This window comes from Leptosomus discolor, chromosome 2 (genome assembly GCF_034619465.1).
Source record: "Leptosomus discolor isolate bLepDis1 chromosome 2, bLepDis1.hap2, whole genome shotgun sequence".
NCBI lineage: Eukaryota > Metazoa > Chordata > Aves > Leptosomiformes > Leptosomidae > Leptosomus > Leptosomus discolor.
The window spans coordinates 46956779-46981873 of record NC_141392.1 but is presented as its reverse complement, the minus strand read 5'-3'; the positions used below and the strand labels follow the sequence as shown (position 1 = coordinate 46981873).

The 25095-nt window shown below is 37.4% G+C and overlaps 1 protein-coding gene across 2 annotated transcripts in view; it reads left to right on the top strand.

Annotated features, from left to right (window-relative positions):
* Positions 1-25095, top strand: part of FAM120B (family with sequence similarity 120 member B) — a 48309-nt gene that overhangs the window by 14696 nt on the left and 8518 nt on the right. For both annotated transcript variants that reach the window (XM_086461029.1, XM_009948905.1), the window contains exons 4-6: positions 1627-1799; positions 5900-5992; positions 23589-23795. In XM_086461029.1, coding sequence (XP_086317155.1) covers positions 1627-1799; positions 5900-5992; positions 23589-23795 — 473 coding nt within the window. The remainder of the gene's footprint in view (positions 1-1626; positions 1800-5899; positions 5993-23588; positions 23796-25095) is intronic.

Here is a 25095-nt window from a genome sequence, read left to right as displayed (position 1 = left end):
CATATCTCTTCATACGCAGCTCATTGGGAACTGTCTGGAAAGCAGAAACCATCAAAACTGTTTGAATTTACCCATGTAAAAATTGTCTTGTGTTAAGGTTGCTTAGCCTTGGTAGGAAAAGTTGGCTTTGTTTTGGTTTTATGCATGTTATATTTGCTTTTCTTCCTGGAAGTCAGTCTGCTATTTTTTTCTTTTTTTTTTTTTCTTAAGGCAGCAATTACCACTATCAAAACCAGTAATCTGAGTCTCACTGTGCTGTCTGTACTGGCCCACTCACTGCCAGTATTTGTGTTATCACTAACCTGCATTTCCAGTGAAGTAACTCATATTTTTTCTTAATATATATTTCCCTACAAAATAAGGTTAGAAAGTTACAGGTTGTGTGATGGTAGTTCTTTACATGGTTAAAAGCTTTTGACAGGAGAGTTAGTCTTAAAAATAGCAAAAGAAACATCCATCAGGGAGATGAAGAAAGAAAATACTAACTTCTCATTTCCCCCTCTCCAAAGAATTAGTACCATTTGGTTAATGCCCTTTCTTGGCTAAATAAACATCATCTATGTAGATTTCAGCACCTTGTCACTTTAACCATTTATTATCACCAGGTGTTCCTAACTGGACTACTGCTGCGTGTCACACAAAAAAAGGAAAAGGTGTTACCAAATGTAGCTTCATTAGTCCACAGTTAAAATTCACACCTCGTTTTATTTAACTACAGAAGCAGCAGTACTTTATGGGAGGATTCTGTCTTTAATTGGGATTCTTAGGCATAACTAGTTAGCTGTTCTGTTATTTCACATGCATTGGTGTTTATTTTGATAATGGATTAAATGGGGAGCAAATTTTACACACGTGTCACAAGTTGGGAGATGGCAACATGGGGTAAATATTAAAGATTCAGAGAGGAGGGTGAATGATACTATAGAAAGTCTGGAAAGATACATTATACATAACTGATGACAGTTCTTTTGTGTGTGTTTACAACAGCATTTCATACAGTAGCCTAGGGAGTGCATAAATAGCAGATAGCCTTGGGTTTTGTTCCCAAACGGGAACCTACTGCGGAGGGCTCATACCAGCACAGTGTTTTGTGGAGAATGCATGTTTGCCAGCAAAAGGCATAGGTGACCAGTTTGTTCATTAAAGCAGATGATTATAAAGGAGACAATGCAAGGATCCTTCAGGGACCCCTGAAAGACTAGCCCTAGGAGAGAGACGGAAGAAACAGATATGGTTGTTTTCTGCTGAATCACTATTTCATGATGAAGCTAACCTCATTTAATGCTGTGGATCCCCAACAGAAAGGACCCACTTGTAGGCAAACTTTGTTCTTGCAAAGGGTAAAGGTCTACTGTCTCGAAGTTCTCTATATTGTTGTAACAATTGAATTCAGTCCACTCTGCTTAAACATGCCTGTATTCAATATAATTTGTTTAAATTACAGGCCTTAATTTTTTTTTATTAATTTTTGTTCCAAATGCCAAGTTTTGTCAAATACGTTTTATTTTCTACTCTGTGGTCCTTGCAAGTGCCAAGAGCAGATCAGTTGTTTCCTTTCAGATTGTAATGAGGTAGGCATGTTTTATCTTGTTGCTGCCAAGATAAAAGAATGCATTTCTTTTGTAGGTGGAACACCTAATTTGAAAACACTGTGGTTTGCCAAAGGACCTGATGTGGAAAAGCAACGGTATAGTACGTTTCTGGCATGCTTTCATCTTCAGGATGGGCTGGAAGAGCTCCAAGCTTTAGAAGCACCTGTTGCAGCATTTTGCTGCTTGCTGGCCTATCTTATGATGCAGGTAACTGGGACAGTTGCTTTTTCTTTGGTTGTCAGCCCTGCTAGATGTGATTGACTAATAAACTGTTTCTTGCTAGCCTGTGCTGGCTTTTTCTCTTAATCTTTACTGTAGGCGTAGTTGATCCAATATAGTAGTACTGCATTACGGTATTTTTAATTACTGTATTTAACATGCATCATCCTGTTCAAGAAACTCTTGGGGTTTTTTAGTAGTTAATAATAATTCTTACATGCCCATGACAAAGCCTCTTGGGTAGTTTAGTAGAGAGAGTATAAACTAAGGGATTTCCCCCACTTTGGGGACCTGTTTGCAAATTAAAGCTTTTCTTTTTGTGTTTTCTTTGCGCTGTCAAAATAGGACATTCTCTCAGGTGACTATGCATGCTGCACAAACAGGCAATATAAATATTTAGTCAGCTCTTACTACTTTGTTCACACCATCTTGTCAATCTACTCAGTTTCAAGCCAGAATTGAGGATATGGCTCTTCTCATTAAATTCTGAGTAATAGGGGATCATTAGGTAGCAGTTCTGTTATAATTCCAAACATTTGTCAGCCTGCAGACTACCTTAATTGTAATAAAAAGGAACACAAGGTTAAATACAATATCGCTTCGTTATTTACATTTCTTTTAGTTATTTAATAGATTGTCTGTACTTGCCACCTTTCAGATGCTGATCTCACAAGCAGATTTTCCTCTCTGAGGATGAGAAAATTATAATGCCTTTAATCTATTAAACTCTGTTGCACTTCTACTTACTGGGTTTTTTCTTTTGTTTTGCTTTTTGAGACTTCACTTGCCTCAGTAACACATACTGATGTGTGATACATGAGAACAAGTTCTCCCTGACTTTTCCTTTCTTTTTATTTCATATGTGTTTGCTCAAACTTAGATGATACATTGTGGAAGTATATAAGGGAATTATACGAATGATACGTGTAGCTTTTTTTTTCTTTAATTTTTGCATAGCAGAATATAAATGGAAAGTTTTTTGAAGATGAAACTCATTAAAAATAATTTTAAGCCTTGTGGTTTCAATTCACAAGATACATATCATGTATTTAGCTTTTAACATACTTTAAGTGTTTTTCGTATTTGGATATGAAATCACAGTTTCATTTATTTGTCAGTTTTCACTGTTTCATTTATTTATCATGCTATCCTGTACACCCTTTCATAGCATGATTACTAAATTATTTGAGAAGGGTTTCTTTAGTGGGATTAAAAAGAAGAGTACCAGGACAAAACATCTACAGAAATGTGGATTTACTGAGCCTTGATCACAGCATATTGATAAAATGGAAAAAAAAATGCTTGTTAGGGATATGGTTTTCAGAACTTATTATCCAATGGCTAATGTTAAAAACAGAGATGAAAACAGTTTTCCAGCTCGTTTTTAACAAGAATAACAGCAGAGAGATCATGTGAAGGGCTTAGTTTGGTGGAAGGTTTTTCATGGCAGAGCCAGTTTCTCAACACCTGTCCTGTTATCCAGATTCTCTTCTGCTCTCTGAGTCGCACTGATACAAACTACCCTGTGAACCAGACTGGGGAATCGTTTTGGATTAAAGTGTTTTTCTTTGCTGAGTTGTTTTAAATTTCAGTTAGTTCTCTGATATTGTCCGTTTGTTTTCTTGGAGTGTTTGAGAGGGAACAGGAGAGTAAGAGTGTCAGCAGGCATGCTTTGAGCTGACCATACTGCTTCCATTTGTTTTATAGCTGAGAAAACAATGCTTGTCTGACTGACCTAATTCTTGTCTTTATTTTACACTTTAGTCTTAACGTTTGTATTAGAGAGAGAAGGTGGATTGTTACCCCAAAGGTGATTTAAGTGGAGCAATTGTAGTTTGCCTTGAAGCAGACTAACATAATTTCCTTCAGCTCATATGAGGGAGAAATAAAACTTCTTTAAAATCTCATTACTTACCATCTAATCTAACATAAAAACTTAGGTTTTTGCAGGAACCAGCATACTGACCAACCCATCTGGCTTCCTCAAAATTTGTGTGCAAGTATTTAATAAAAACTTCAAATGAATTTTTTTTTTTCAAGTAAGAAAAAATTTCCAATAACTGAATCTAAACTGTGTAAACAAAGTGTCGGTTTGAAAAGTAATCTTTTCAGTGAGGGTAGTTTTCAGCTATCCTCCAAATTAAGAACAAGAATAGAGGAAAAAACTAGAAAATAATAGGTCTGTCTTTAAAGCTGGGGAAAGGAGTGAATGAGTTCAAATATCAAACTGTGGAGCCTCCAAAGAAGGGGAAATTTCTCTTTCAAGCTCTTACAGTTTTGGAAGAAATCTGACAATGGAAGTGTGATAACTCACCACGTTCGGTTACTGAATAAAGTGTTTCTCTGAACAAGTGTTTTGATATTGATAAGCATTTCAGCTGATCTGCTCTGTTCGGGGCATTTCCTTGCTGTTATACTTGCAAGCAATCTTTGACTTACTTTTCTTAGGACAAAACTGTGCAAGTATTAAGAGTTGTTTTGTAGGTGAAAGTCACTTTTTCTGTTACTGCAATGTATAAAATGTGCAAGTTTAGTAAACCTCTCTTGTTGCCATCTACACAAAGGTGACACCTGACTTGAAATACAGAATAAAGTAGGGCCATTATCAGATCTTAGCAGCCAGGTGGAGTTAATGAATACCAAGGAGCATTTTGAAAGCTTAAAACTTTTGATATCACTCACATTCTTGTGCTCTATGCAAGTCTTAACAGCACTGTAGAGGGGAAGGTATTTTACAGTGGGACAAGCAGCAAGGCCTGATTTAAAAAAAAAAATTCTCAGTAGCAGTTGAATAATTTTTATCTTGAGATGGAAAGAATGAGTTACTCCTTCTAAGCAAATAAATGAAGGCAGTAATTATAGATGGCTTCTTAGTGTGAAGTTCTTTTATTTTTTCTATTGATTTGCATCGACTTTTTTGTTAATTTTTCTCCTTCATTTTTTCTGTCACTTTTTGATTTTTAATAGCTTTAATAGAAATTCTTAATGGATTGAAATGGGATGTACACAACATTCCCCCAAAATCAAGCTGTTAAAAGGAAGGCAGTGCCCAGCTTTAGGCAGCCTTTTAACTCTCCTGTATGCCCACAATGCACATTTCCACACTTTGCAAGAGAAACCTTCCCTCAAGTTCCAGCTGATAAAGAATTGTAACGCTTTATGGGTCTCACTTACAGCCTTCTTTATAGCCTCAACATTTGTAACTGACACTTGGTCTTGGTGCACATGTATAATCTGTAGTGTTCTTATAAGAGGAAGCAAGTGATCAGAACTGGACTGATACTGTCAGGGAATCAGCCCAGCTGGTCTAGAGGTGCTGTCTTTCTCATCAGGTGACCGTGTGCCTCTATAGAATCTCAGAATACTTTTTCACAACAGTAAATGCCCCCATTCTCCCTTTTCAGGTAGAAGTATTAAAGTGAACTGTTACATGAATTTAGAATTTTTCTTTATGTTTTTCCACTTGAATGTTTAAGGTTTGGGTTTCTTAAAGTTTGAGTTCTTCCCACTTCAATATGTAGCCTAAAAACCAAAAAGAATCCAAATATGTTTTGTTAAATCCTGAAATTTGGCTTAAATAGGTGATTGAAATATTTTAGATTATTTTTAAAGTTTCCAACAGATAACTATGTAAGCATTTGAAAGAAATCCTAATGGTCATCACATCTGTAGCTCATTGAGGTGGTTTTTATTCTCTGTCTTGATTATAAAGCAATTTATCTATGGGTTTTTTTAGATCTCATTTTTTTACCAAGCTTAGTGGTATAGAGATGAAGAAATTTCCTGTTATTAAGAAACTCCAAGGGAAGAGGAGAAGGGAATACATGAAGGGTGGGCATTTTGTTTGGTGTGTGGAAATACAGATATGTACACTGTACACAGGTATTGGGGTATGCACTTCATTCAAGTTGTGAAAGTAAGTATTTTGTTCCCTTTAAGTGTCCTTTACTGGACAGCACATTCATAGTGATCTTAACTTCCCAAGGTCATTGGTTGAAGTTTGATATGCTTGAGCAAGAGCAGTCGATTTTCAGGAAGTTCATCTTCAGAGCCTTCAGATAATGTGTTATTTTTTTCATCTGTTTTAGGTCAGTAGCCTCTCTCTGGAGGACTTAAATGCATTTGTGGCACTCATTCTTTGCCTCAAAGGGAAGTCAGCTGCTCAACTGGCAGGTTTGCAGGTATGGACTGGAATAACTGAGTAACATAACATTTTTATGGTAACGTTAGGAGAAATATTTTTTGGGGAAAATTATTCTACATTAAGTTTTTTCAGATATGAGAGCTGAGGGTCATGGTAAATATATAGGCTTTAAGTATGCTACAGTTCATGTGAATACTTATATTTGTTAATCACATTAAAAAAATAAAACAGAAAGGACATGTTCTAGTTGTTGCAGTCCTAGGGTGGGTGAATTAGTCTCGGATTGACTTGGCCTCCAGACTCCAGCTGACGAAAAATTTGTAATGGCGAATCCTGTCTTGCAACATGGCTTCATTCTTTTTTCCTGAGGAGGGTAGTGTTTTGGGATTTAAGTTGTATGAAAATCACTACATTAAATAAAGTTAGTATTACTAGTTGTGGGAGAACATAAACATAACATAAACCTAACCAGAAAAAATACCTTGTTACCTTATGTTGACCATTGTAGTGAAGACCTTTTGGATCACCTATTCTGTAGTTATTCAAGAGTTCTTTTTAAAATTTTTTATACTTGTGCAAATCTGGTTTTTCCTTTCCTATCGCCTTGAATCTACATGGGGAAAAGCAGGTTCCTAGATGGTTGTTGCAGTAGAACCATCTAAATAGTTTTTCTTTCATATCTAATTATACAAGAGTATTTTCAATCTCAGAGCTTGAGATTGTGTTCACAGTATTACAGTGTACAGCACAGACTGTACATGTCAATGGCTATTTGAGTTGTGGGTTTACTTTAAGGGGAAAGGGTTAGAAATGGTTGGAACCTTAACACGTCTTCACTCTGAAAATCTTGCTTATATTTCCAATAAATTCTCTGTTACTTTGAACATCTTGGAGTTTTAATAGTACTTTTTGCTGATAGCAAGGTAAACCAACCATTCCTGTTACTATCTATTCATTTCTAGTGCACAGGGACCAAAATAACAAAACCAGTGTGATTCCAGTTTCATTATTTGATTCATTGTAACACGTAAAGTCCAGCCACCTATCAGTTTTTCTCCAAATTCATCACAAATTTGTTTTGCAGCTGATCAAGTGTTAGATCTGTGTAGCAAAAGGGAAGCAATGAGATGAAGGCAATATGGAAAACAGCAAAAATACAGGATTTATTTATGTCAAACACATTATTCCACATAGTGTTGCGCTTAACATTGAGTGTATCATTATTTTATTAAGTCTGTTGGGGCAGTCATTCAGTAAAAGCATAAAGGAAGCCAAGAATAAGCAGAAAGTGTTAAAACAATCTGTTTATCGGTGCACTTACAGGTACTATTATGTAAGTTTCTAAAGTGCTTGGAAGTTTATTCTATTTGAATTAGATGTCTTTGTGTGATTCATTTGTGTTGTGGTTTTGTGAAATTATAAATCTGAGTGTTGCATCCAAACAAATAATATCACAGAATCACAGAATGGTCGGGGTTGGAAGGGATTTCTGGAGTCCAACCCCCCTGCTGAAGCAGGATCACGTAGAGCAGGTCGCACAGGACTGCATCCAGGCGGATTTTGAATATCTCCAGGGAAGCAGACTCCACAACCTCCCTGGGCAGCCTGTTCCAGGGCTCTGCCACCCTCAGGGTAAAGAAGTTTTTCCTCACATTCAAGCAGAACTCCCTGTGCTGCAGTTTGTGCCCGTTGCCCCTTGTCCTGTCGCTGGGCACCACTGAAAAGAGCCTCGCCCCATCCTCTTGACACCCACCCTTTAGATATTTACAAGAGTTAATAAGGTTCCCTCTCACTCGTCTCTTTTCCAGGCTACTTATCAGCAGTCATTTTACCAATTCAAAAAGTTGCTCACAAAATTTTGTAACTTTCCCACAAAGCTTGTGACAGAGCAGATATTGTCTGCTCCTCCATTGTTCACATAAATGTCCATGAAACATGAAGCTGGTCTTACGTAATATTATGTATCACTTTATGAAGTGGAGAATATGTTGTTGGAATTGACTTACACATGCTATTGGCAGGTACTTTGCAAAGTTACATCACTCTGCTTATGTAAGCACTTCATGCACTGACGCATAATGCCTTCTGCTGTGCTAAAAACCAACAAAGGAGTCGTGTAATGCAGTTGGAATTTTTGTATCAAGCTATTTTGTAGAGCACTTCCTTCTCTTATTCTATTGAAATTCACGATAGTGGCTTTCATAGTAGTTTGAGCCAGAATAAATCCCTCTAAAGAGAATAGTGAGGAAAGTTTTTGGCCTCTTTCCCTTCTGAGCTTGTGAGTAGGTGAATAACAGTTTCAAAACTTTCCCCTGTTGTCTTCAAATTGACCTCTTTTCCTGTGTTTTGATGACCTGGATCTCCCAGTGGAAAATAGTTGCTGTTTCTCAATTTGTTGTCTGTCTCTGACTTCTTAAGCTATATCAAGTTTATATATAAAAATACTTTTTTTTTTTTTTATATATAAGGTACCTGTAATTTTGTGGTAGCACCAGGATCAGCTTGAAGATTCATCTGAGGTGAATCTTACTTCACAGGAAGAGTAAAAAATGGTCTGTTTCTCATTTCTGTGCTTCTGAAATGTGGTGTGTAGATGAACTTAATAATACCCTGTGATTTTTCTCTTGGAAGGGCAGGAGACTAAACTAACAGAATATCTTATATAAATATTCTAAAAATAACCATCAATAAAGCAAGGCTTCTAAGCATTGTAATTCAAGCCTCTCATTTTCAAGATTTAATCTCAGAATAGCTTAAACAGTTTTTACCCATTACTACGTTTATTTAGTAATTTTACAAAGTTGAGTTATGCTGGTATTTTGATAGCTAATAGGGTGTCAGTAGGTATTTAACAGCTTGATTTTCTTGTATTTGTGTTTAAAATCAAAGGATCCAAGTGCAATGAATTACATTAGTACATAGCTAATTAATATGTGGTTTTTATAGTAGGAAAACAGAGGAATAGAATTTAATCTGTTTACCATATTTTTTATTCTCCACTGAGAAGTAAAACGTCATCCCTAGAAGCAACTTAATAACAGAGCTTTCAAGGAAGTTATGTTAAACTTGGTCAGCATCTGCAAAATTTTCTGAAAATGTTTGCTCATTTGCAATTTTGGGCTTAACAGTGGATTATTATTTTTTATGTTGAAAAAATGTTTACTCCTTGTAAACAGTTCTGTGAAGAATACGGATTTGATTTAAAAAAAAATGCTCTGTTTCTACAAAGGCATCCATTAGTAATATGTTTTAGCAGAAGAAAACTTAATTTCCACTGCAAAGTATAAGAGAAAGTGTAAATAGAGCCTATTCTTCTGATAGGATGAAGAGAGCCTTTCAGCCTTCACTTTCAAATCTGCTTTTTGATATGCTATCCGTATTTCATAGTTGATGAGACCCATAAACCCCACAAATTTATGAAACAGAAATGTCCGTGGTTTGAATAAAGTGGGTTAAAGCCATGAAAAATACAGTTTATCTCATGCTGAAAGAAAGTGGGCTGTGGACATATAAGTGAAATGGACATTAAATATTAGGTTCTGAGAATAACATAATGTTTATACATAAAGATTTGATTATTTTTCAAGACCAATGGTTTCAAAATACCAAAATGTGCACACAATACAGAAGAGATTTTATACATTCTTTTTCTCATAATTTTTTTTCTAGTTTCCTTGTGCCCCCCTTATATGGTAGATTAACATTCTACTTTGCCCAAGCCTCCCATAGAGCTTATACATAAGGTCAGAATTAAATTTTGGACCCCAGGTTGCCTATTTCCCTTCTTTCTATTTTAATCTGATGTGCGGTTTTGGCAAAAAGCCCAGAGAGCCATCAGTCTAACTTTGAGGCGATTGTAGCAAAAAAGAGGCACCAGCAGTCATGCTTGCAGTCTTGTTTCTTGTATTGTGCTGGCCCTGGTTGGTTTGCAAGTGCAGTTATAGATCATCTTTCACCTATAACACATGTAAAATGCTGCCTAAACAGGAGAGACTGTAATGATTTATGAATACAAATATGTTTTTTCTAAGATTTCTCTAAATATGTGAATATATGAAAAATTTTTATTGGAGGTGTCAAGTTGTGAATCACATCTTTTCTGAAAGCTGTGGCTAAAGATGAGATGGGAAAATTTGATTAAAAGGGAAATATACCTGGAAATGAAATTTGGGCCCTGTTAAATGTTTTAGAAGTGAAATGTATGTCAGAACATATGAACTCAAACTTAGTAGCAGATGCATGGGTGGACAGACACAACACTGCTGGAATTTATGGCATTTGCAAGCTCTTTATAGCTTTGTCACAAAATAGCCGGTTATGTCAGAATATCTGCTTTGAGGTAATTATATCTTTTGTGCCACTTGTAAAAGGAACAGTTTGTCTGTGTATGACGTATAAGAAAGTCAAGCGCTGAAGTATGTTCCTTCCGTTTTTCAAGTGCTTTCAGTTATTTAAAAAGTATTACTGATATGAAATGAGGACAGTCATTTTAGATCTTAAATTATAAGCTCCAGAGAGTCTTTGCAATTTGATTGCAAATGAACTTCCACAAAATATGATTTAAGTATTACTTAATTAGCTTTTGGAATAATAAAAAAAAATACTCAGCAAACTAGTTGACTAGTTTGACAGGCAGAAATAGCTTTAGCAAGAATTGTAGTTGCATAGAACCTTCAAATATTTTCCATTGTTCAGTGTCACGGAAGCAAAATTAGCTTGGTAATAGTATTAGACCAATATTACACAAGATATTCTTCTCTGAATGTTTTCCTGAGGGATACTTAGCCACATTCATGCTAAAAAGCAGCATGTTTTAGAGTAGTGTGTGCATATCTTGGTTAGGGTCCCTCAAATTTCAGAAGGATGTTGCTAAATCTCTTCTGTATTTTTAAACTCGGTATTCTTTCTCCCTTGCCATACAGACAGAAAAGCATAAATAATAGCCAGATTCTGAGCATTCCAGAATTTCAATCTTCTGATCTATTTGGCAAGCCAAGCTATGTTTAACAACACCATTAGTCGTGATACTTTTCAGACAGACTCCAAACAGCTATCTATATTCTTCAAAATGTAATTGTTAAAAACAAATCCTTTCTCCCCGAGGGAGTATATGTTTATTGTGCCTATGTGAATGTTTCCTAATAAATATTTTCTTGAAGTCTAATTGGACTGAGGAAAACATAAAATACAAGTAAGAATATTGTAAAGGTCTGAAAGATAATCCTTTCTTACACACTTAGAACCTGCTTCTGCGATGTACATTGGTATGAACTGAAGTGGAATTTGAGTGCGTTCCCAAATGCTTTACTGAATTGGGGATTTGTAATCCCACAAAATTTGCATCTGTCAAATGTGTTCTTAAAATGATAGGTGAGATTGTAACTGGCAGGGGAGTGGGGAACAGGGGGATTGAGGTGATTTACTGATCTTGGCATTGCTTTCCAGCCCATGCTGTCGTCTGCAGTCTTCAGGTTTTCTCAGTGTTCTGGGCTAATCTGGAACAAAAGTCAGCAGTATGGGATGTGAATGCCAGCTGAGATTGGTTCAGTCCCTGTTCAACCTCAGAAATACAACTTTTTTTTATCATGTCCTCAAGATAGTCTTAAATTAACTAGTCCAAATAGAAACGGTTCAAATCTCCAAGTAGTTAAATTAGTTTTGGTCTTAAACATTAAAAAAAAAAAAAAAGAAATAAAATTTACATTATTAATCAATTAAAAGTTGCATTAAATGAGCCAGTTTATCTTAAATCTGTATATTTTCAGGTGTCTATACTCTGCTTTTATCTTAATAACTGTGTTTTGGCCTCTTGGGCCTGCATGCCTGGTTCAGTGTGCTGCCTTTGTACTGCAGAACCTGTCTGTTACTGAGAGTGAAGTAGTGCACTTGCACTGATCAGGCATAAGTGCAAATACAATTGTATCTCAAGAGCTGAAGTTACTCACTGCTTACAGCAGTTTTTTGAAAGTCCCCTCTCGAAATCTGTTGCTATTTTCGTAAGCATCTTTTGGAGTTCTGAAGAGATTCAAGGTTTTTTTGGTCCTGTTGCATGAACAACTGGCTCTCCCTTTCTTTGCAGCTGTTGGTTCATAAACATATACAAAAATTTCTTAGGCTAACATATTCAACTTCCAGACAAGATTGCTGTTCTGCTGCACTCTCCCCCATTTTCTTTTTTACCAAATTTGGTATATTTATTAGTATTATTAGAGTCTATTTCCCTGAACATTTTTTACATTTGACATCAGCTGTAGTATCAGAATTCACATAACTGTGTGAATTCTGTTATGTGTCACTGGCACAAATACAAACCCCAACACGACCAGATCAGCTCTTCTACCTTCTAAGAAAAATGCATTCATTTAGTTGGATTCAGTTTGCTTATGGAGAAAATCTTGAGCAAGATTTTGAGCAAGTGCCTTAAAAGAGAGAATTTGTATTCCTTTGTGGAAGATGATCTTGCATTTTTCCCCCTAACTGTGTAAGTTTACTCTGCTTCTCTGTGAGTTTTCCCCTTTACTGCCCTGTAACTCCTTATTAGCAAGGTTTCAACAGCGAGGAAATAGCAGCAATGTTTTAGTTATACATTGCTTTTAGGCTTTATATAGCATAAAGTTTTTTTCAGGATTTTTAAATCTGGAATTTCAGATAACAAAATTAGTGTTCATTTTTAATCCATGCCTAGTAATATTGCAGAAAGTGAAATGTAGTTATTGGTAGTGGGGGTAAATAAAGCTCTCCCAAAATATTAAGCAAACTGACAGCTTTGAAAAAGTTGGAGATAACTTATTACAGAGAGGGAAAATGATTTCTGTTAACAACTGACATTTTCCTGCCAAGTTTGTGTTGGTCAAAGTGTACGTTTACTCATGAGATAAATAGTTCTCACTTCCTTGAATATTATGTGTTAGAAGGAACGAGCAGTATGTGTGGGTTGGAGGTAGTGTTTGCGTGGCATAGGTGGGGTTGCTCTCCATTGCTTTTAAGGGCTGGCCTGTGTCCCCACAGGGCAGGTGATGTGCAGGGGCTGGAGCCAGAGAGGGAAGGGAGTGTGCCATCAGGAAGTGGTGGCACCTGCCTGTCATCTGCTCGGGGCTGCCTGCACCTGCCTGCATGCCCCTGTCACGCCTGAGCAGGAGCTCAAGCTGCACATCTGTCTGGGCGTTCCCTGGAGAAGCAGACAGCTATGTGTAACTTCGGAAAAACAAAAATGGTTTTTGAAATGACCTAGTGAGCCATTTATAGGTGGATGGAGAAAGAAGATAAAACAAGCCCTTAGGCATATGGTTACAGAGCTTTGTAGGATGCACTGGAATTTTTCAAATTACTATAGTAGCAATGTTCATCTTGAAGATAGCAGAAACAGCCAGGCTAACCAAGAACTGATTTGTTCCCTTTCTTTGCAAGTGTATTCTTGATTGACGTTATCATTGTCCAGGGGTTAAAAGTCAAGATGGTGCCCAGTTCCTGTCTGTTGCTTCCTCTATGACTTTGGTCAAGTCGTTCAATTCTTTCTCGTATTTTAGTTCTTACTTCTATCACTCATGCACCAGGAGTCTCAGTGATAGAAGATGGTTAGCCAAAAGTGCTGTATAAATGTGAATTTGTAATTATTCTTAACACTAACATGGATGTCGCACATATACATTCTTCCCCCCCTTCACCTTTGTTTTGGGATTATTTCATTTGATGTTCACTGAACAATAGCTGAGATGTGGTTAAAGAAGCTTTTTGTGAAGACATGGAGCTGTGTTAAAAGTGATACACGTACATTATAATATCCCTTAGCAGCGTTATATCTTAGCACCTCCAGACATCATCACTTGTTAAGACAATTTTATCCCAGTGTTTTAAGTGAGGAAACAACACACAGGGACAGTAAACGCCAGATGTGTAAAGGTGGTTGTGGTTACCTCCAAACAAAATTGGTGATTTATGGGTGGGGAGTTTTAGTTAATTGTTTAGGAATCTAATCAGCATGTCTAATGTCACACCAGTACTAGTAGGAAGCATATGCACATTAGCTAAAAAGGTATATTACATTCAGCTAGGCTGCTATATATTCCCGTGATAAATTTGAAAGGTGAGACATTCAGTTCTTTGTCAAATACGAAATTATATATGTATTTGTTTTAGGAAGGACAGTTAATGCATACCTAAGTATCGTTTCCTATTTAGCAATTAAATAAAATTCTATTTACTTTCTGTGTATAGGATACAGAAATACATCTTGGCATAAAACATTTCTATGCTAGGACTGAAGTGCCATAAGTTCCTACTAAAGTCAATGAGAGCTTTACTACTGAGTTTAATAAAAGCAGAGCTATGCCAATACACTTTTGAAAAACTATCCCTCAGTCTGCTCAGTGTTACTTGCTTTTTAGCAAAATTATACAATTGTATGTTGAATTTGTACACTGAGGCTTCAGTACAACAGAGACATACTTCAGTCTAGCAATAATGGCAAGTTGTATTTTTCAATTATAGGAGGCTGAAGGCATAGTGGTTGTGCAGGAAGTTTATTTTGGCACAGCAGCTTGTGGCAAGGAAATAGGTATCCTTTGTTTTAAAATGACTGTGGATGAGTTCTTGAGGCTGGGATGTCAGTGAATACTTATTTCATCAGCAAAGCGCCTGCAGAGTCCAGTGGTGGCTGAAGTGCTGAGATCCCAAAGTTAGGCATGTTACAGGACATGCATTTTCTTTTAAACAGCATTCTTCTCCGTGTTAAGTACATCTTTAAAAATGGCCAAGTTACTCTTTCCGTATTTATATTCAATTTGCTCTGACATAGTGCTGATACAAGCAAATGAGAATATTACATCTAAGTAATGTTATTTTCTTTAAAACTTTTGTTTGTAGTCAGTTCTTGAATAGCTCATAAGACCATCTTTATGTAATGGTTGTGTGAACCAAACAAGGATTTTATAATTTCGCTGTACATATGCATCTAAACTACAGCATGGGGTTGATGTTTTCGTGCCAAAGGGTAGCAACTTTTAAGCTGTGTATGGCAATTTTCCATTCCAAAAGAAATAGGTGTTCGGGAGGTGGATACTGTATTGCAACTTAATTACAAATCAGTTCCTAGTATCTTGAACATACCTGATCACAGGTTGCAGGTTGGCAGTTCCTTTCATAGATCGCCTGATATACTGCTGCATTGATTCATGGTTTGATTTGTCTTGGATCTCAGGATTGTCATGAAATAGAAGTGGACAGTTCTTTGTTTCTTCCTCAACCTGTGGACCTAACACCTGCAAAATTTCTTAGCCAGAGCTGTTTACCTTGGACCATATCACTTCAAAAGGTGAACCGTAGCATCAGCAATCTTACTGTGCAGCTGCTTTGCAATACAAAGAAACCTTAGGAGAAAAATTAACAACAAAACCTATATTGCACTGGGAAACAGTAGTTGTTCTCAGGAACTCTCTGTACTAACCATCTTGGTTCAATGACAGGTTTATTTGAAGAGCTTATACACCAGACATGATATTAGTAACAGTTCTCATAATGTTTCTGGAAGTATGTACTCAAAACAGCTTAAGAGAGGGGAATGGGCATACATTAGGACAATTGAATAGATCTTGAACACCTACTCTGACTCTGGGGAGAAAAAACAAAACAAAACTAATTTTTAAGCCTGACTAATTAAGCCTTGGACAGTGAACTCGCACCTATCAAAATTTCTTTGTAGTCACAGCAATGTCTTAATCCACAGCAGTGGTTTCACAGAACGCTGGGAAAAATGTCCACAAGACAGGCCGCCAGACAGCGGCACCCTGAGCAGTTGCATGCCAAACCAGCTGTCATTTGCCTATACAGTCTGCAGCTGCGAAAGGGCACTGCGTTGGCAAAGGTAGCTGAGCACACTCTGATGATTAGTTGCGTTGGCAGGACTTCTACTCCCAGAACTTTGTTCTATGGACCAGTCCTGTGATTAAAGAAAGAGAAAGGGCTGGGGTAAGGTGTAGGTAAGGACTGTGGATTGGGAGTATGGTCAAGGTGCAGGTAGCGGCAAATGAAGCCTCTCATTTTAAAGATTTCAGTAGTTAGTGTAGGGAGTGCGGAAGTATATAGTGAGTGTCAGACAGTAAGTGAGTGAAAGAAGTATGGTTTTTGAAGGCTTACAGTGGAAAGTTACTTGAACTAAGAGGGAAGTGACCTTTTGTATGTTTTTTTAAATTTTTCTCTCTGTCCCCTAATAACTTCTGAATGTGTTGGCTAATTTCAGCCATGTTTGACAGAGATGTAGGAGTCTCTGAGAGAAATCAGTTACTGCTGATTGTTTTAAATGGACAGCTGGGGAGAAGGGGAAGGCACTCTAAATTGCCTAACAGGAGGAAGCTTTAATGCGCCATTAGGGCATCCATGTGAGAGGGAGACATTGCTACAGGCATGGGAAAAAATTTCAAATAATTACTGAACCATTTCAGATGCCAGTGACATAGCACATACAGGAACCCATCAGTTCCTGGTGCAGATGTACCAGGAGCCTGTCAGCAGCTTGTCCCCCCTCAGGGACAAATTTTATTAGTGGCAAGGCAGATGGAGCTACTGATACTTCCCCTTCTCATAATTCCACAACATTTAACTAATTTATTAAAAAAAAAAAAAAAGAAAGAAAGAAAATGTGATCATAAGAGTTTTCAGAGTCCCAAACAAATAAAATATATTTTGCTAACAAATAAATCCAGTATTATCTATATGAGGGAAACATGAGGAGGTTCAAAGATAAGTATGTCACTAAAAACACGAGCATGTATTTAAGACAGTAACAATTCAAATCCTAAGCAGTCCTTTCACTTTTATGGAAAGGATGTGGCTGCTGGCTGGGCTACAGTCAGATGGTTAGCCTGATGACTGTAATTCAAAATCTATGAAAATGTTCTGGAAATGTCACGTATTATGGACTGTCATTAGCCCAATAATCATTTAGATCAGAGTCAAGCAGTTGTTGCTAAAATAATAACAATAATGTTCTTTTAATCTTTTTTGCAGGTGCTGGTGTGCTGTCCATTACATAGCTCTGTACAAATAAGTTGAGGGGTTAAACTTTAACTGGTGACATTCATCATCACAGAAATGTCATTTATACTGGGTTTTGTTGTAGATATGATTAAGAGCTCTGATAAAGGCTGATATTTTTTGAAATGAAACGAGAAGTAAAAAGCAATCTTTTTGGAACTGAAGAAAGTTTTTATCTGGTTGCAGACTGGTTAGCAGTAGTACTTTTGTGCTGTTATTTTGTAGGGTGCTTAAAGGTAAAAGCAATTTTGAAGCTTTTTTTTTAGGTTGACTTCATTGACGTTTTTGGCTTAATGTAAATAACAGTGTTGTTCCACAGAGAGGTATCATTTTACATTAAACTCCTGATAGAACCCAGTAAATAAACTTTCCTCAACATATAAACACTAAACAATTGGGTTATTTACTGCTAAATATTTACTGTGAAGCCTTAGAAGTGTTTAAAAACTGGTTTTTCTAGTTTCTGTTAAAGCAGATGCCCTCATAGGATCTTTTTTCAATCCCCATTTTCCTTTGCTTGCACACCTTGTTTAAGCAGGAAGAGCTTAATTTAAGCCATAATCTTTTATCAGACTAAACCTTAGTCATGTTTTCAAAATACTGGTGCTCCTCTCCCCCCTCAATTTGACAGGTCAAGGAAGCAACTGATATGCTGCACTCCCAGCAGCCTATTGCTTAAAGCTGACTGGTGCCAAGTAAATGTACTGTTGCACCAGCCCATCTCTGTAGGATAATACTGCTTAAATTTGCCACCATTGCACCCGTTTAGGTTACCTTTGCTCAAGAACAGAGCGTATAGCTTCAGTGCACAGGGGTTTTAGCATCTTTTGACAACTCCCACTGGGAATTTATACTAATGGCTGAAGGGAGGAAGATCTGGCATTCAAGAAAGGACTCTGTCTTTTGGTTGAAATAGTTTGTTTAGTGATAGTTTCCATTGCAGAGAATTTAACTTCAGTGAAGTTGTCATTGCTTGACAGTTCATCTCTCTGTATTTGGAACACAGTGTGCTTTACCTCTTCCAGGCAAAGCTAAGCCTTACAGTTTTAATGTCAAGTTTCTGAGATAGGATCTACCTGCTGCCTTTATTGCTCTAGCATAAATTGCCTATGGTTAAGTATTTGATCATTTAAGATACAGGTGGGTTTGGGGGAGGTAAGGTAAGAATTAGTATACTGATAATATACTGATTTGAGTTCAAATGGATCTAAAAAGAACCGGTTAAACTAGTAGAGTGCTCAGATTTTGATCACCATCACTTGAATTCCAGCAGTTTATTGCTTGGGTCAAATTTCATTGATCTTTAATTATTGTTTTTCAATGGATTTATTTTAACTAGAAATTAGCAAATACTAAGCTGTCCTTGAGTGTCATGTTTTCCTTTTTGTAGCAGAAACAGGTATGTTCTTGGGGGGAGAAGGGGGGGAATGCATTATGTAATTTTTAAGTTATTTCTTTTCAAATTTATAGTTCAAAATGTTAGCTGTAGCCATATATTCTGTATTCGGCTCAGGAAGAAGGCAACAGATTAGAAAAAAACCTAAATGCATAAGAACAACTTTAACCTAAGTAACAATTATTAATACAAATCGTTTTTTTTTTAAAAAGTGCGTCCCCAGAATGTTGTTGGAACTCCTACTAAAAGAACCAGTTCTTAAATGAAATGTAGTATTCAGTGCATTGAGATACAGGTGACAAGTAGAGCAAGTAAAGAATTGCAAAATTATTATAATATCTTTACCTTTCTCCTTGGTTTCTAGAAATAAAGATAGTGAGGCAGCTTTGCTGGTGGGTATGGTTCTGGCCTTAATTTGTGTCTGGTGACATCTGCCATATTCAGATACTTGCCCTGCATTTCAAATGCAGTAGAACCTATTCATTCTTTTAACAGAATTTAAACCTTCAAACTCCATAGAGTAGAGTGGTGAAGGAGTTGTGGGTTTTTTTAGTACATTCTTGAAAATAGGATCAAAAAAATCACTTGTGAATCCACAAAGAAGACTCAGAGGGCTAGTAGTATTTCCTTAAAGCATAAAGATATTTTTACATCCTAATTTTTTAAATTATTATTTAATTAGATGTAATTTGAACTGGAAGTTTGCATTTCATATACAAAACCCATGTATTTTTCTTCCTGTGAGTAAAAACTCTTCAGCAGGATATATAGTTTCTGGGTCTAGATTTGCAAACTGCTCCTGTGAGCAAACACTTCCCTCATGTGAAGCCTCTTTCTGTGGCCAATGAGGATGCACACAAACACAGAGATCAGCTTGAACTTTTGGTCCACAGGCTGAAGCCCTGTGTTTCTAGAGAAGAAGAAGGCATGAGATAAGTCTATGATGATGGCTCTTCTAGCAAAGGCATTTCTCAAAAACATTATACATTACTGATGTGGGTGCTGTAGCACTTCTCTCACTTTTTTCAAGTGGGCTTACCTAGTTCAGCTCAAGCCTCCTAAGACCTCTGCTGCAATGATACTAGAGGACCATGAATTTTGAGTTCTCAGTCTTCAGTTAAAGCTGGCAAATAGGGAAAGTAATCTTTTTCCCCAAACACTGAAGAGGGTGGGGAGCTGCTCCTGCTAGGAGCAGCAGCAGGAGCGCAGCGCAGGCAGCTGGTGCAGGAGGAGCAGTTCTCACGCACTCCCTGTCTCTCTCACACAAATGTCATCAGCTGGTGGTAGGAGTAGCAGCAGCGGGATCACAGGGGTGTATCTCACATGATTCACTCGGGTCCTGAGTTTATAAAAACAGTAAAAAGAACAGACACAATTTCCAATAAGAAGTAATCTCTAGGGTGTAATGCCCTGGAAGGCAAGCCTTCTTTTCTTTTGGAATTTTCCACTTCTCCTCGTCGTGACGTCTGTCCATTGCAGACACCAAGCAGTTGTGAGCATTCCCATGGCAAAGCAAGTCTGTGGTTTGCCATGTGCACAGGCTCATTGTTATAGACTCTCTGTGCTTTCATTTTCTTTGTTTTTCATTGCCAGACATGGAAAATAGAAACTACCCTTTAGTGAATGTATTTCCTGTCTTATTAAAATAAAGAAGTCACTGTTGATAGCTCTTGCCTTGATCTTGCCAATATTGATTTCCGTTTAAAAAAGCAAGCCTTACCTGATATCCGCACACACCCACACCCTGCTCCCCGCCCCGATACTATAGTGCTTTAGGAAAGTTCTGGATTGATATCCCTAGGCAATGAAGTCTTCTACCTATGAAACCTGTCACCAGCAACAGTATTTTATCTTTTTAACCAGTATGTTTAAAGTGTAGTTGGAAAGAGCACAGCTAGGGTTGCATTGGTGGCTCAGAGTTCATACTCACTTAGGCAGAAGTCGCAATTAGCACCAATGACAGTACTACACTGATCTCCAGATTGATACAGCACTCAAAGTTGTCGACATTTTACTATTTTGTGCAAAAAGCAAAATTTTTCAAATTCTCATTTAGACAATTGTTCTGCAAATATGTATGCATTGGTTTTGCACTAACTGAAGAACATCACTGAAGAAAGTTGCATTAATCACGTGTTTGTGTTGGGTATTTGCTTAGAGTTTTCAGAATAAAATAAAGATACAAAAGCTTTATTTTAAGATTTGTGGCCCAGGTGGCATTGGGCATCCACATACAGTATTAGTGATCTGTTCTAACAGCTGTCTTACATCCTTGGTACCAGTGGGATTAAAAAGGACAGTAAAAGCATCTTTGTCAATAAGTGACAAAAAGGTATGAATTAATAGTCATATAGTACACAGCTGTTAAATTAGAAAATGGAAAATTGCTTGCTGCAAATGACAGCATTTAGTCTTTTCGTCATGTTAAATACTTGTTTTCATTACTCTTCATGAAACTTTGTTTTCAGCAATTAAATCTTTTGACATTATCAGTACTTACTGATGACTCAGTAAGAGAAGGTACTCATTTGTATGACAAAGAATTTCAGTCTGATTTTGTACTGATCTATAATAAAGAGTCTGTTGGTGGTATAAACCATACTGATACAAATTTGGCTAACTTTGGTTCAGCTAGTTGGTGTGCTACTGTCACTCTTGGCCTCTAGTGCTAATTGTAGCTTCACATGTCCATTTTCCTTATAGCTTAAGAGCAAAACTTTACCATTTGTCAAAGTGCTCAAAAGCATTTTATTGAAGTTATTTAAAGTTCAGTTTATTGTGGCGTTGAGAACAAGACCAGGGTGCATAAAGTCTGAAAGAATTACTTAGCTGGATTAGTTTACAAAAAAAAAGGGAGTTCTGAGCATTCCCAGCAGTTCTTACTCATTGTACTTCCCGCTTATAAAGTCTTGCGTTGTGATCACAAACCAAGCAGGTTCCATTTTAAAGCTTGTAATGATGTGGACTCATTTCCTTAGCAGGTCTTAAGATTTGATCAGGTGATCAGAGGCAGTCTGGTTAGTGCAATGTAAAAATCTCTTGGCTACAACATGATAACTGGCTGTGCGCACTCCTACAGTCTGCTTTAGTACAAATGATACTGATTCACTTAAGCCACATTCCTCTTTCAGGTACCTTTCAGCATTGCTAAATGGTTTGCAAAATCCTGCTTTACTTGCCAGAGCAAGAGAGTTATGGGTGTGCATGTAGTTACTAGTCTTAGCTGGCAAAATGATGGCTTACATCTGGAGGCAATAACTTCTTGAAACTCAATAGCCTGATCTCATACTGAAAATACTTTCATTTTAAAGACAGGGGAGAAGAAGGTCTCCCTTACTCAAGTATGAAGTGTCACAGTTAGAAAAGGATGGACCTTTCATTTTCTAAATGATGCAAATTAGCTTGTGTTGTCTGCATCTCTCTGAATGATTGTCTTCGGTTGTGATTGTCTTCAGTTTTCTGCACTGGGTGAATTTCAAGTACTGAGTGTCGTGTTGAGTCAGTGCCCTGGTGACCAGCTTGATGCCTTTGCGGGAATCACTAGAGGCCAAAGAAGTTTTTCCCAGAGGGCTGTGGACTGCCCTGCCTGGTATCTCTTGCCTGCATCGTTATCTTTAGGTCCTCTTTTGCTTTTGCACTGTAGAAAAAACAGCCAGTGGAGGTACACCTCATATCTTCAAGTCAGCTTAACAGAATCCTACTGCCCCTTGGATGCGCTTAGGGGGAACCCTATCACAGAAGCCATTTCATGTAGTCAAATTACGCAACAGATTGCAGCTCATTGCATAATAATAGGAAGACCTAAGTCCTTGGCCACTTCAGCTCATTGCATAATACGGAAAACCTAAGTCCTTGGCCAGGTTCTAGCTATATTCTTCAAATGATTTATTGTGTTTGTCTCTTTTGTAAGAAGCTTTGTAGCTCCATGTTGCTAGCAAAAGTTTCCTGGTTTTCTTATGTGCACCTTAGGGGGGAAAAAGTTCTGATTTGTTAGTACATTTAATGTTGTCTGCTACTAGTGGTCATTTTTTTAAATACGGTACTGATGGTGTATGTGCATACCTGTAAGTCTTTTGGGGATCTTTCAAGATGTAAGATGTTGTCATTGTTAGTAATAATGAGCCAACCCTTTCTGTTGCATTTCAAACAAAGAAGTCACAGCTCTCCAGGAGCTAGAGCTAAGACAAATTTGAGCCACATATTTGTCCTTTCTGTTCTGGACTATTTTGGATGCTATTCCATTCCTGGTATAACTTACACTCTAAGGAAAACTGTACTGTAAGGGTACAACAGCTGCCATGGATTACAGTATTGGTGGCCACACTGTTCTGAATCCATCCTGGTCCTGACAGGCTGCTTCGGTACAGACTGTGGAAAAGGCATTCCCCACTGAGGAGCTTTGTACTGTTTACACAATACTTAAAATCATAGTTTTCCCCATATTGGATTCAAGGCTTTTATAGTTTGCTATGCGCTGCCGCAGCAGGATGTTAAATTCGCCCATCAAGTTTATTTTGGCCACAAGTTTTAATTGTCTTGTTGAGTTTCTCATTTTGCATTTTCTGGATGTTGTCATACCATTCCAGTATTTCTTCTAGAGACATCCATGTTGAAGTGAAATAATTTGACTTTCAGTCTACTCAGAGGAAATTTTAGAGTGTTTAAAGTAAAAGCCTGGGCACAATAAACTTTATTCTGTCAGATCTTATAATTTAAATGATCCCTAAGTCCTGTAACATTTCCCAGTTGATCAAACTGTGGAAGGTCAATGGGTTACTGTACACATCATTTTCTACTCCCAGTTCATGTTTTGCATTCCACTAACAGCATTCTTTCTGGGGAACTACTGATGCTTGAGAAATGCGATGGAGAATAGCCATTTATTTTGTCTTTCCATTTTCATTTTGAATATATCTGTCTTAAAAACTTGAGTGAGATGCTGTATTTGTTAAAACAAACTTCACTTCTTTCACTTTATTGAATAAAACTAGGTACAGAATCCTTTGATGAATTCTACTGTGCAATAGAGGGCCATTGTTGTCACAGCTTTGGGACTGTTTATCATTTGCCCTGCTGTTCACTTGATTAGGTGCAGTGGTAATATTGCTTATATTTCCTGATTTGTGAGGCCTACCTTTTTTTTTTCTTTTTTTTTCTTTTTTTTTCTTTTTTTTTCTTTTTTTTTCTTTTTTTTTCTGTGTGTTAACAGCTTGCACAAGTGGACTCCAGAGCTGTACATCTTGGTGCTGTCTTTGTTCGTGGCCTTACAACTTTGCTCATGGCCAATAGTGCCTGTGGCTTTCCATTCCGAATGGATGATTTGATGCCTTGGGAAGTGTTTGATGGAAAACTTTTTCAAGAAAAATACCAGCAGTCGCACCGAGGTTGCTCTTTGGAAGAGCTTTTGGAAGGCAATGTGAGTTCTGTATTCTTTGAAAAATGTACCTGTCTGTGTGTGTTTGTTGTTTTAATATTCAAGTTTACACTGGTCCCCTTTCTTTGTATTTTTCCTCTCTTCCTTCCTCCTTTTTCATCCTCTCTGCCAAAAAAAGCTAAGAAGGTAGAAATACTGAGACTGTTGTCATGTTAAAAGGCAAAGGAATTTGGCAGACAATAAACCCCCTTGCTTTTCAGCTTGTCCTCAGATATCAGAGGGGCTGGGGGCATCTGGGCTTAGATTCTGAGTGATGCCCAGTTTGGCTCTAGGAGTCCGGTCGTGCCTGATAGCAGTCTGGCAGCACTTAACAGCTCACACGGCTAGATAGATAATTGAACTATCAGCACGATTACAGCGTCCCTGCACCATCAGTCTAGCGGCGCTTGACGAACTCGACTAATGAGATCTTTTCCCTGTAAGATTCAGAATGTCTTTAAATAAGCATACTGGGTATAATTTTTGAAGTGTTTAGGAGTGATATTTTTTAAGATATTAAGGAACTTAAAGTTTGAGATGAAGCCTTGGTAAATTCAAAGAGGAACTGGAAATCAGAGAAAGGTGAATATCTGGGTATTTTTTTAGAATCTCACCAAGTACCTTTCTGTATCTCTAAATACTTATTTAGTTCTCAGTCCCACTTTTCAGATTTGTACAGATGGGGATTTGTACAATGTGTATGCTATGTTACCAAAAAACCCAGTATGACTCAAAACATGCCTGCCCAGGCACGGGCTGGGAGATATCAGCAGAGTCTTGCTGGGTCTACGCCACATCTGGTGCATTAGGGTGGCATCATGTCCAGGCTCAGAGTTAGGGGCTGCTAGACTGGGTGCAAGGCTGTATTAATGCATTAGTGAAGCCTTGGACCCGACCTGGCTCATGCCCCACCAGCACAGAATATGTGGAGAGATGCTTGGGTAGATCTGTACTCATCTGTGTAGACAGCTCTTAAGACCTTCATTTAACATGTCTGTTTTCAACGGGGAACTTAAAATCCTGTATTGTTTAATTACATTAAAAAATTTTACCTTTGAAATGGTTTTACCTGCTGTTACATATGTCACTTGAGGTTAAAATAAGTAAAAGTGATTACAGAGAAAAAAGTTTTCAGTTTTGAATGATTTTAATCTCATGCATTCAATATCAGCTGTTGTATAATTGGTTTTCTTTTCTAATTTTGTGTCCAATTACATACCGTCCTGATCTGGAGTGGTGCATGGAACGCGTGTGGGTGGGTGGAATGTATGTGTTTTCAGCGTGGAGGAGGAGGATAATCCTT